Genomic DNA, 13,161 nt, shown 5'->3' on the forward strand with positions numbered 1-13,161 from the left:
ATTTCATCCTGACGCTGGCTTGACGCCCGCCGCTCCGTGCCGTTAAGCTGCTCACGGTGATAAGTAACGGACAGGTCAGACGCAGTCTGGTCCCGGTCGTCATTCCTCAGCGAGCACCGACGCTCGGCGGACGCAGACAGGACAGCGCGGTCCGTCTCTTTCACGAACACCGACATCGTTTCTCAATGCGCGCTCAGTCGTGATAAATCAGAGTCAAGATGATGATCTCCCCGTGGGACCGCTGGTACTCCACAAGCTGCTGTCTGTGCTGCCATGTCCGCACAGGAACCATCATCCTGGGGGTCTGGTACATGGTGAGCAACGCCTACTGCCTGTCACTCTCTGCACCCATGTAGACATCCAGAAACACCGTATGGGAAACATGACCTCATCAGAAAGCATTCACACAGCCTGCAGGATCTTATCAACATGCTGGCTTTTATTCCATTATTATTAGAACACAAGTCTGACTACATGGAAATGATCACATGTTTCTCCTCTTTTAAAAGAATATAGCAGTAAACTTTAAAGTATAGCCTATATTTTGTTATATGTCTTCATAGGTGATGTATATAAATTGATAGTGTAAGGTTACTGGTGTGTTCGTGTACCTGTAGAGGCCTGTAAAGGAGTGTTGTGTTTATAAAATAGGCATTAGTCACTGAGTTTTAGTTTAAGGCTCCTCTACATCATTATACCCTTCAGATTGGGAACCTTTCACATATAAAACAACTGTTTGCCATTTTTATGAACAATGTACCTTCTTTTTGTGCTGTTAAGCTCTTAATGTGAGATATCTTCTGTTCAACGCATCATGCTGTTAAACTGAATGCGCAGGAGAGGGTTAACTAAACCAAACACCACATGTGGAAAAATCCTCCCTCTGCTCCCTATGAATAAATTAGCACTTGGGCTCTTCAGGTGGCAGCTTTTGTGTCAGGCTGCCTATTGACTGCAGAGAATTTTCCATTACATTCACCTGATCAATGGGCATGTATGAGTCATCTGCATAATGAGCTGCACCAGCCAGACCAAAACAAAGACGTATGTGCCTGCACTTGGAGCTTTTTCTTCAGATATGTAATCTAAAATAGCTGCACTATTTCTAGGACAGGGTTTTTATTATTTGGTTCAGTCACTGTTTGGACATGATGTATAGAAAGAGTACATTGGTATTACGATCTTTACGCGTCAGAATACCTTCAGCCTCTGCCCCCTTTCTCATTCTAACTGTTCCACTGACACCTGCCCATTTTAGCCTCCGCCTGCCTGCCCATATTGTTGCCTTCATCTGCCCATATGTCCTTTTCCCCCTAAGCTCATCAATGCCGTGGTGTTACTCATCCTGCTCACAGCGCTCAGTGATCCTGAGCAGTACCACCTGACCAGTGCTGAGTTGGCCAATGACCTGGATGTTATGGATGATGCCAGTAAGTAGCCCAGAAGGCCAGTACTCTCCAGTAAATGTCCTATAAGTAGTTCCACAAACCCACTATCATCTGAATTGTTACGAGTCTTTGTGTTCCTAAACCGCAGCAGCTTTTCTGACATATAAATGTATGTGCTTGTTTGTATTCTGTAAGGGAACTCCATCGCCCTCTCTAGTGTTTCGGTTTCACCTGAAACTAAATCTCCTACAATTGGCCGTGACGGATGACTTAATCTCTGCTGGCGGGGTGATAGGCTCAATAGGGTTGTCAGCTGACTAATAGAATGATTGATTGTGTTATTAGAATGACCTCACACATCCGTCTAGATGTCGGTCAGCACTTCTTATTGAATCAAACACCTAAAGCCACAGACGTGCAAGCGTAATGTCCATCTGTGCAGAGCATTTAAAAAGCCTTCTTAACAGACCAGGTGTGCTGGAACAGTCCGACTGAAGGTGGGCCGCAGCTCACGCTGCTGGTAGCCTCTGATTGGGAATGACTGTTTTGTCCCAGTTCCAAGGGATTAGGGTGTCCCATGATCCATCACTGCCGGCTGCCACCCCTGCATTAGAAACACTCTCAGCCTGAAAGATGTCTTCTGCTCATAGGTATACAAAATGCTGTAAAGTTGTTCAGTTATTTTAGCCCTGCACTTTAGCAATATTCAGATTTGACAAACAACAAGCTGTAGTGACAGTTGTTGTGTGGTTTTCTAATTTTTGTAACTTCTGACAGTCCATATTGGTTGTAAATATGCTGCTAACTCCACTGAATAATACATCTGATGATCAACTCAAAGTGATTCTAGAGCCAAATAACTCAGCATGTGTTTGATACTGGGCTTTTGTTGACAGAGACTCTAGTCATTATTTTTGGTGCATTGGCACAAAAATATCATTCAAAGCAGAATGAAAGCTTGTACAGCAGCCAGCTGGGGCTTCCAATATTAAAAACAGGACATCAAGCTGTGAGAGAGACAAAAAAATAAACCACCAAGCAATGAACAGTGCTCTCTGACTTGTTTTGGGAAATACATGTATTTGCTTTCTTGCTGAGAGTTAGGTGTGAAGACTGATACCACTCGTACACTCATTAGTGGCAATTAGCTTAGCTTAGCCGGGAGCATGCCTATGTTCCCTCAGCCCTATGTTCCTACTCTAACCCTTCCCCTTCCCTAAACCCAACCCTTCCCTTTCTCTAACCCTAACCTCTCCCTCTTCCCTAAACCCAACCCTTCCCTTTCTCTAACCCTAACCTCTTCCCCTTCCCTAACCCAAAAAGTGTGGGAACATAGGGCTGTGGGACCATTGGGGTGTGGGAACATAGGCATGACCCCGCTTAGCCATCATACAGACTGGCAGCAGTAGCTTACAGTTAGCATGTCTCCTTCCAAAGTTGACAAATACACCTCCCAACTCTTCTGCCAGGAACATTTCTTTGTAAAAATACCAATTATTTCATATTTTGATGTGTCAAAATTAAAGAAACAAGACTTCAAATGTCAGTTAAGTAGCTTCAGAGGAGGTGGTAGCTGCATTTTGTTATCTGCGTACAGAGCCGAGTCAGCTCTTTCCCTTGCTTTCAGTCTTTACTCTAAAGTATATTTACAGCACGTACAGTAACTCCCTGTGAAACTACAAATAGTTGTCTTTACATTTCTTTATGTGTCCAACTTAATCAAATGACATTAATTATGATAATTAGTGAGCTTTAGAGGAGCTGGTGAGCAGATTTTGTTATTGGAGCCAAGATAGCTGTTGTCCCTTGCTTTCAGTCTTTAAGCTAAGCTAGGCTCAACGTTCCCATGATGTTGTTCAGAGTGGAACAGCTCAATAAACACACTGTACACTACCTGTCCAGCACCAAATGACCGGCAGAAAAACTTAGCATCTAGCTAGTGAACACAGTGGAGCATTTAGACGTTCAAGGGACCAATATTTCTAAAAAGAAGTCAGTGGAAAGCGAAAACAGAGCTAACAGGAAAGTGAATATCGGCCAGACTCGTAATTCTAAATTTATGCTAATGTTGCTTCATATCTTCTAGATTTGCATAAAGACAACTTTTTGTTTGTAAGTTTGCCATATCTGCTGAAAAGGTGACAATAATGTCAGTGTTGTGTTCACAGCTTGGTTCCACTGACCCAGAACTCAGTTACTGCAGGTCCAAAACTCTCTCAGCTATTTAATTGACTTTGAGGCTTGGTGGCAGTTTGGTTTATTTTGGGTAACTGGTGTTTGATTTTCTAAAGGTCCGATCGTGCCCTTTTGACATTCAGCTCAATTAGACTGCCTCTCTGTAAACTTTCACAAGTCCTTTTATGAGCAAATATGATTTAGCCTGTGACTCTGAGCTGCAAAATACTTATTGTTGGTTTATAATAGATGTATGTGGCATTTTAATGGATCAAAGGACAGAGAGATGTTGAACTGAATTCAGATTTTTTCCCCCATTCGTGCCACATGTGCTGTATTTTGGTTTCGCCCAGTATTATACTTATGTAACAGAATGATGTTATGTTATTATGTTGAGTTGATGTGAGGTCATGCTGACATGGAGCGAAGTAGAGTAGAAGTTAATTCCATATCTGATTGACAGATGCAGCTTGTCATTTATCCTCTGTACACAATTTCTGTTCCCCAGATCAGCAGTACATAATGCTGTATTTTCAGAAATTTGATTTGGCATTGTATGTGCCTCAACCACTGTGACCTTACACTGACTGTGACTGACTTTGAATACACCTCTCTCTCTCTCTCTGCTTCAGACATGTGCATTGCCTCAGCGATCTCTCTGCTGATGATACTCATTTGTGGGATGGCAACATATGGTGCATACAAGGTAAACTGATGATTCATTAGATTTTTCTTAATGCTGCTAATGCTACTCTCAAAATGCTGCCGATTACAACTGAACATACTGTGCTCCTATATACTAATCCTGTGTGTGTGTGTGTGTGTGTGTGTGTGTGTGCAGAAGTGGAAATCAGAGAACCTTCAATGGTTTTCAGAATATTTTAAAAAGCATTTATGTGACAGTCTGCTACTGTACACACATACACCACATCTATTTCTGAAGTCTTTGAAAACACAACAAATCCAAACAGCCTGCTTTATTACCTTAAACACATCGTAATCTCCCCGCGACCCTGTTCAAGCTCAGATTTATGTCAGCAGCATTTGGTTAAAGAGCTCAGCTCTGCTAAAAGACATCATAAATACCTAAAATACATATCTCTGTTTCAGCTGCGTGCCGCTTGGATCATCCCATTTTTCTGCTACCAACTATTTGATTTTGCTCTCAACACCCTGGTTGCTGTCAGCATTGTGGTTTACCCAAACACGATACAGGATTACCTGCAGCAACTGGTAAGAAACCTCGAGTGCTTTCCTCCTGTGAGTGAAGTCGGCTACATTATGCAGCAGGATAATGACTTCTTTGTGGGTTTTGTAAGCATTTGATGCCTCATGTATCATTTCACATGTCAGTATTACTGTCCAAAGACTGCTGCTCTTTTTACCTAACATGAAGTCTCTGCTGCTCATGTTTTCCTCTCGTGCAGCCTGATAACTTCCCCTACAAAGAGGAGATTGCTGCTCTCAGCAACGTGTGCCTGGTCCTCATTGTGCTGCTCTTCATCGGCTGTATTCTGGGCTTCAAGGTGACGTTTCACATATTTTCTTCATACGTGTAGCTGCACTTACAGTTCTTTGCAGGTCTGCCAGGCTCACAACATATTTTTTTTTGACAACAGAAAGTATGTATTATGCAACCCTGTCACACGGGCTGCTGCTTTTTTATGTAACTTACAGCCCAGATGCGACTTTATGTCGTCTTAAATGGAGTGGAAATAGATTTGCTTTTACCACTTCTGAGAAAGATAGACCCCAGTAAGACATGACAGTGAGCCAGCCTGCATAATACCAGGACCCTGGATAAAGTTATTTCTGATAGCTGATAGTTGAATGGTATCTACAGTATCTTTTCGTTGCTGCTGGATTTCCCACATTATCGGCAAGATTTGATATCGCAGTGATAAACTTGTCAATCACTTGTATATTTTTAACCGTGTGGCCTGGCTCTTGGGGTGGCAGTGTCAGTTGATCCACCACCTCGGTCAGACTGAAATATCTCAGCAACTATTAGATGCCATGACACGTGGTACAGAGGTACATACATTCATGGTACTTCAGCTCTACTTTTTTAGCGCTAGTTAGCAAATGCTGGCAAAATAACACACTAAACCACAGAAATTGTAAAAATTCATTAACAAATAGTTTATGCTGTCATATTGCAAAAGTGCTCTTTAATCATGTTGGATCCCTAATTATTCATTATTTTTCATAATCTGTGAATGCCGGTCAGAGGGTCACTTTGTGCAGGAGTCAGTCAATTAAGGGAATTTAGGATCCTAGTACCAGTTTGCATCTTAACAAGACAATAGGTGTTTGCTTTTAGCCCGTGTCCCACCATTAAAGTTCAGTTTTGGCCCTGTAAGGGAAAAGTTTGGGTACCCCCTGCACTAAAGTAGGAAGATGACCATAGTAAACATTGGCTCTTAAACACTGGCGTGTTTGTAATTTCATTCTGAACATGTAAGCATGCTCACGTTAGCAGCTCGAGGCCCTGTTGTGTCTAAGCCTTTTCTCTAATAACCAATGTTAAGTCTGAGATCGTAAGACAAACTGCTACAGTTGATAACAGCAGTTGATAACATGGTTTGGACTGCCAAAGATAAGGGAATCTTAAGATTGGAAGCCCCATGTGCTATCCTTATCTGCATGTGGATCAGCTGCTGTGTGATGCAATAATTTGCTGTGCACCATCAGCATCATTATCACACTGTCGGTATGAATTGCTGCGGGCTGGGAGCTAAATTGAGTGATCCCTGCCTCTCTGCAAATGGATCTCTGCATATTCCTGCGGGGGCCGTTAAAATAACCTAGCTGTCAGAGCATAACGTGGCTTCTTAATTGGGTTAATACAGAAGTTACAGAGCTCAGTCTGGCATTGCTTTGTGCTAGCCGATGGCTGCAGCAGATGGTGTTGTGTTTGGCCGGGATGTTCCAGTAGCAAGCTCCCTGCTGAGAGCCAGATGATTCCTGGATGACTGAGAACAACAGCAACTTGTTTTTGCTACTCTGAAGTGATGTATTACCCCAAGACAGAACGGGAAAGCAGACTGAATTCAGTGAATGGATTATTATCTATATTTGATGTTTTCTTCAGTATTAGACAGTTTATTTTTATAACAGTCTCTTGTGCACAATGAGACCTGATGTGCATGTTGTCATGGTGCCTTCTGTGTCTGTGTGCAAAAAACAGGACACGTCAGCTTCTCTGGAGATGAGATAACTCAATTATATTTAGGAACATTTTGGCGCTACATTTGCATAATAATGAGGAAAACATGTTTTTCTCGAAACCATGTTAAGCAACTTTGTACTTCGTAACACCACTGTAGCACTGGGGTGCTTCGAGCTAATTGCAGGCGTCAGCATGCTAACATGCTCACAGTGACAATGCTACCATGTAGCTGTTTAGCTCTTGTAATTTAAACCATGTTTTCCATCTTAGTTTAGCGTGTTAGCATGCTTATTAGCTCAAAACACAAAGGAAAGCTGAGGCTGATGGGATTGTCATTATTTGTGTGGGTATTTAGTCATAAACCAAAGATTTTTGAAAGTAAAGGAATCACCAATTTTGTAACAATTAATCCTAAAAGAGATATACATGTCTGCACAAAATGTCATGGTAATCTGTGCCTGTGTGTCATCACGTGAAGATACATGTTTACTCTTTAACCAAATAATTGTGTACCATAACCCTAAGTAGAATTTTAGATTCTGTAAAATAATAATTGATATTGACGACAGGCAGGCTTCTAATGTGTGTTCTTTCATTCTTTCCATCAGGCCTACCTGATAGCATGTGTGTGGAACTGCTACAGATATGTGACCGGCCGCGGCTCTTCTGAAATCCTGCTCTATGTCACGACCAATGACACCACAGTAAGTCACCTCTGGGGATCTAAATTCTACCATAAGGTCCATATCAGCATGATGACTTGGGTCTGCCTATCTGTGGTACTGACGCCAAGCCCATTTGTTCTTAGTGAAACAATGTAAATGACATGGACCCTGCCACCTTCTGAGCCTCAAACAGTGTTCTGTGGACATTATTTTCCTCTGAGAACAGCTTGTTTATTGAGTTTTGGAAAAAATAAATATTTCTCAGTTTGTATTATTACCTTATCGATATTGTAAATATTAACATTCTGAGTTTTCATTTCTTCTCCAAAACTACATAGTGCCCCTTTAAATAGATTTTGGACAATAATGGAGTTCTTTGGCACAGCACAGTGAGTTATATGTTGTTGGTTCTGATGTTTTCATGGGGTTTGTTGATAATAAGAAAAAAAGTGCATATCACCAGTCTGTTTTGTTCAACTGGGGATGGAAGTGCATCGACACTGGGCTGCGTCTATGCTCTGTTTAGCTGTTCTGATTTCTGGGAAGTCACATTATAGTTAAACAAAACCAGTAGAAAAAAATATTTCAACATTTTTTCGCCCCTCAGACCACCTGTGTGGATGTTAATCACATTTTCCGATGAGCTGTAAAAAAGCTCTACATGGTCTGAGCACTCTCACTTCAACACTAATACTAAAGACATTGCTCGCTTACATGCAGTGTACAGCTGAAAAAATATTTTTGTCAGCGTTAACTGTAAGAGAAGTATTAAAATGTAAGAGTCGAGAGGAGAACATGAGAAAAAACATCATCACTGTGCAATCGTGCTATATGTTACCATATTCATAGTCCATTAAACTACCCTTTATGTCTACATAGTCATCTAGGGATCCAACATAAAACAATATTTGATCTTGATTTGCTCCTTTCTTTTGTATCCAAAGACAACAAACTCCTGTGGAAAAATGGCTTTCCTTATTCAATCCAGACCATTTCCATCGTCTGCGTAGGTTTCCTCTGCTCGGGCCAGTCTGGCAGCTGTAAAGTCATCATGTTGGGGGAGGAAGGAAGTATAAAGTTGGGCTGTAGTAGCAGGTACTTTCACACAGGCTAGCATGGATGAATGACAGACTTGAGCTGAGAGATGAGGCTCCATGCTGGCAAAGTCATTATGACGGTGGCTGAGGCACAGTAGTAGTACAGTAAGTGAGCTCTGTCTGGGTGTTTCTGGGTCTCCTGTCGGTGTCCTGTTGCCCAGGTCTGGCTCTCTGACCACTGTAACCACGCTGCCCACACACTCATTATAACTACTTACACTGGGGCAGAAGGGAGAAGAAAAATGAGGCTGTAAAAACACTAATGAACTGTTTAGACTGCCACGTAATGCAGAAGAGTTCAGCTGTGAGAAATTGTATTTCAGCACGTACACATAAGGAGCTGTCGATAACTGGCTCCATTAAGACTGCTATATGACCTTGCAGTATGTTGGGTTTCACAGGTATTTTGAGGAACCTGTGCTCCTCGGTCTGCAGCGTGAGACTCCTCTGAGTGTAACATTCCACACAATTTGAAACAATCCACCACGCTCGACAGCTTTACACACTTAATGTGATGTTTTTAAGAAACAGAGACGCTCACAGGCTCCTGATGGGTAAAACACCTGAGCTGTAAAGAGAGAAACAGAAGGCAGCTCTCCAACACACTGACATCATTAGTGAAAAGTGCCAGCAGCCTGCCCCTTTATTTCCTCACATTATCCTCACCTCTGCAGGTATGCTTTTTCAGTTAGAGCCAGACGTATTTAATTAGAGCTCCCCACATCCCACAGGCACGTCTTTGGCTTTTGGTTAGCAGCTTGCATGGCTGTACATCAGTTATAGAGTGCTTAGGTCAAAAGTCCAGTAATGTGTTGCATATGAAGTGAATTCCAGGACGTACAGAAAAGTCATACACACCCACGCACACACACACACACGCACACACAGGTGCATTATATGGCAATAAAGGTAAAACAATATGTAACCATGAAAAGCCTCATTGAACAAAATCTGCATACACAGTAAAACAATCTATTTGTTAGTGTGAGAGGGTACAGACTGAATTCAGTCATGGGAATCATGGGAGCTGTTGTCTATATCATTAACTACCACTGCTGATTAAATTCGGTCTGACATGACCCAGGCAGACGAGGTAATGTTTTAAAGTTTTATTCACGTTATGTTTAGTCTCGTTCTCCAACTTCCCTCCTGACTCATCTGATGTTTCCATGGTAATTACAGAGACAGGCGACCAAATGAAACACACCATTTTCTTGGGTCAAATTATGCATTTATCTGGTTTGAAACTCAACAAAATATCTAACAAAGGTCGGGTCATTTTTTTACATTTAATGTAGAAATGTTACATATCGCATGATGGTCATGTAAATAATATTTTGCACTGAGATTTCACACTTTAAAAAGTCAGTTTCTAGCCAATATTGTAACAAAACATCTCCTGACATTTTCACTAGAAGTGAAGGAAGAACAATTAAAAGTCACGTGCTGAGGCGAGAAAAGCCAATAATAAAGAGGTGAAGCTTTACAATATATTGAGTCGCTGTATATCCACTCCACCTGACATTTCTGTTGGGTCTTTGCCCTCAAAAGCCAGATTCTAATCTGTCATTCTGAGAATGTCTATTTGTCGTTTCTGTCAATTACAGGTCACTACAGTTCAAGTGAGCATTGATCCATGCAGGAGGATCTAGTCTGTAGCAGGGGATGTTAAAGGTTATTGATTACTTAATGTCCATGTCACCTTTAAGAGATCAGAAGGTGAACCATTCACAATGGAAAGCGGGAGTCCGTCTGTGTTTACTGAAGCCCTCAATGGCTCATTGTTTGGAGACAGGTCACACACATGGTGTTGTTGTATATGAAGTCAACTGAACCATTGAGAAAGCCTCCAAGTCTGTTAGCCATCATGTCAACAGCAAAACCAAGAGTGTTGAGTCACACGTCAGATGTTCTGACTCCACACAGTCAAATAACCCAGGAACGAGATGAGCAGAGAAGAGGGTTAGAATCACAAGATTTCTCAGACAAATTTCATCATTTTCATTATCATCATTATCATTTTCTCTCCTAGTGGTGGGACTTCAGTTCTGCATCTGTCATCTACAAAGTGACAAGACACTAGACACTGAACAGAGAACAGAGACGTGTCCAAAGGAAACTGTCAGTCTGTGTACAGCTTTAAAACTAAATCTGGATGTTAACACCTGCTTTGGTTTTTGTTTTTTTCACATGGCATAGTGTCCTATATCTTATTCAGCAGCCTCATTATTCAGGACACTTTCTGTGTACTACATCAACCTTTTTGTTTTGAAACACAAATTAATTGCTTGGCTGCCGCCCGGCAGACAGCTGAGGACCAAAATACATCTCTTATCATTTATTAGTCAACAAAACATACCGTATCATATTGTTCAGAGGGCTACAGCTTCTCCTGTGCTGTCATCCACAGTAGCTCTCTCAACTCAGTCTCATCACGCATCTATTTGTGTGGTGCTGGCACATTAACATATTTTTTATCAGCATACATTTGCATACACACAAGCTTTTCAGTATTTGTAACCGTGTCGTCCTTGCTGAACCAAAAATAGGAGCAGGCGGTTAGAAGTATTCATTGCCACTGCAATTCCTGCATCACGTCTTGTGTGTGTGATCTTGTAAAGTGTGACCCTCTGTTGCTGATTAGTAATGTAGAGTACAATCCTTAACGACTGCAACTTTGTGCTCCATGAGGTATAAAAAATTAATTTGGATTCATTTGAATGGAACTATTTTAATATAACTTTTTAACAATAAATGCAATACAATGATTTAATGAGTTCTAATAATCATTTGGATTATTTTTTTCCATTTCATACGACTCCTTTCATGTCATTAATTCAGGTTATTAATTTGAAAGTGCTTCCTGTTCACCAGTTTGATTCTCTCTGTGTATGAAATGTGCCACACAAATAAAGTTGGCTTGCCTTACAGGCTTCAGTTGTAGATGTTACATAATCATATTTGGTTCAAATCCTTTAGTTTAACCTATTTATTAGGAAATCATAATATGCCATTTGAACTCCTAATCCAAAGCACCGTTTCTACTGTTTAATTATTTTTGCCGATGTAAAATATGTTGCTTGATGGCTCAGACAGACTTATCATCGCTTTCTATTTGACACTAGATCAACACCATTGATTGTAAATGGTACCTGCTCTTTTAGGAGGTCACTTGATAAAACAACTAAACTAACCAAAATCTCTTCTTCCTCCTCTTCGTCTCCAGGTGCTGCTGCCTCCGTATGACGACAGTGTCAGCGTCCCTCCCAAGCAGCCTCCTCCACCTTACACCACCGCTACAGCATGAAAACATTCCCAGCATCCTGCTGCCTGGACCCTGCTGTTAATAAAACCCCAGTGAAAATTAATGCACCACACTGCCTCTCCGGTGTACAGTATATTCATAGATATATTGTTGCTACACACACACACACACACACACACATTACAGTACAGCCATGCATGCACTGACACAAAATCATCACACACACACACACACACACGTACACAACTCTACCACCACCGTGACCTCTCATCCCTTCCTGTTATTTATTTATATTATTGATGCTGTAACTCTTCTGTATATCCATTCTGTTTCTGTTAGTGTAATACCAGAAATGATGTGCATTTTTATGCATTTGAACCTGGATGTAATAAGGCACTAGAAAGTTTGATAGATGATTCTATATATTTCTACTTATGCTGTGTGTGTACCTGTAACAGTATTTTACGTGTCCTACCTTTAATAGACATATTTAACTTATGCACAAATGCAAAAACAAACGATCTTATTGCCCAGAGTAATACGTGAAGATCATGTGTTTCCTGTTTGTCTCGTCTCTGCTCGTGATCAGGGTTGGATTGCCTTTATTCATAACTTTCTCTCTGACGGGGTGCCCTTTATGTAGATCCATGTGTGAGGTCTCACCTTGACTGGAAGTTTTTCCAAAGAACTGCGTCTGCCTGTATTCTGACATGATCAAAGAGCAACCTAGTGTATATCGAACATATCACCCTCTTTTACTGTTTTATTCAACTGCAGACAGAATTGTCTTGTGTTATAAAAATCACGAGTGTTGAGTTGTGCCAGTTGACCTTCATGACTTTTAAATGTAATTGTGTGTTTCTACTGAGTGACGAGAAATGTCTTGGGCTGCTATTTATCTATTTTGACAGTGCAGAAGAAGCACTGATCTGGAATCAGTTTGCTCTTTCAAGTCTTTATGAATGAGTTACTCGAGGGAACCTGGTGCAGTGATTCTAGATCGGGCCTCTCTACGTTCAGGATCTCAATAAATATGGAACCTGGTTGTGTTTTTTCTATCAAGCCAATGGGAGCTTCTGGTCCGTGTAAACACACATGTCTGTTCCACCAGATGCAGTTATTGGCAAGCTGCTCCCTGGACCCAAAATGTCCTGCAAGGACACAAAAGTCAAACCCTAAGACTGCTGCTGTATGAGGAATAAAGATGTGGCATTTATTTGTCTATTAAAATCTGATTTCACTGACAGATGTTTGTGTTTTTATTTTGAATGTGAAGTTCAACTTAGTCCACTAAAGGAAAACCCAACATTAAAATTCAGTCCTTATCTACTGAGCTCCATGCCGATAAACAGTAGGATGATTCGTAGTGCACATAAACTTTCTGGAGCCTCACAGCAAA

At 41.2% G+C, this 13,161-nt stretch overlaps 1 protein-coding gene across 2 annotated transcripts; it reads left to right on the forward strand.

Annotated features, from left to right (window-relative positions):
- Positions 1–41: 41 nt before the first annotated feature.
- Positions 42–13,006, forward strand: LOC311260466 (lysosomal-associated transmembrane protein 4B-like). 2 transcript variants are annotated; one of them, XM_084358296.1, is made up of 7 exons: positions 42–314; positions 1,319–1,430; positions 4,196–4,269; positions 4,674–4,796; positions 4,991–5,089; positions 7,344–7,439; positions 8,345–11,715. In XM_084358296.1, the coding sequence occupies exons 1-7, from the start codon at positions 219–221 to the stop codon at positions 8,408–8,410; spliced, it is 666 nt and encodes a 221-aa protein (XP_084214422.1). In that variant the 5' UTR covers positions 42–218; the 3' UTR covers positions 8,411–11,715. The 2 variants fall into 2 exon arrangements, with proteins under 2 accessions (XP_084214422.1, XP_084214421.1); XM_084358295.1 differs by lacking the exon at positions 8,345–11,715 and adding an exon at positions 11,724–13,006 and having other exon boundaries at positions 44–314.
- Positions 13,007–13,161: the final 155 nt, after the last annotated feature.

Source organism: Pagrus pagrus, assembly GCF_965226575.1.
Source record: "Pagrus pagrus genome assembly, chromosome: 7".
Lineage (NCBI taxonomy): Eukaryota > Metazoa > Chordata > Actinopteri > Spariformes > Sparidae > Pagrus > Pagrus pagrus.

Bases quoted from the DNA above. Each gene is read 5' to 3' on its own strand.
- LOC311260466 (XM_084358295.1), top strand. From the start codon at position 219: ATGATGATCTCCCCGTGGGACCGCTGGTACTCCACAAGCTGCTGTCTG. The intron at 4,270-4,673 runs GTAAACTGATGA...TCTCTGTTTCAG, and splicing joins CAACATATGGTGCATACAAG to CTGCGTGCCGCTTGGATCAT. The intron at 7,440-11,723 runs GTAAGTCACCTC...CTTCGTCTCCAG, and splicing joins TCACGACCAATGACACCACA to GTGCTGCTGCCTCCGTATGA.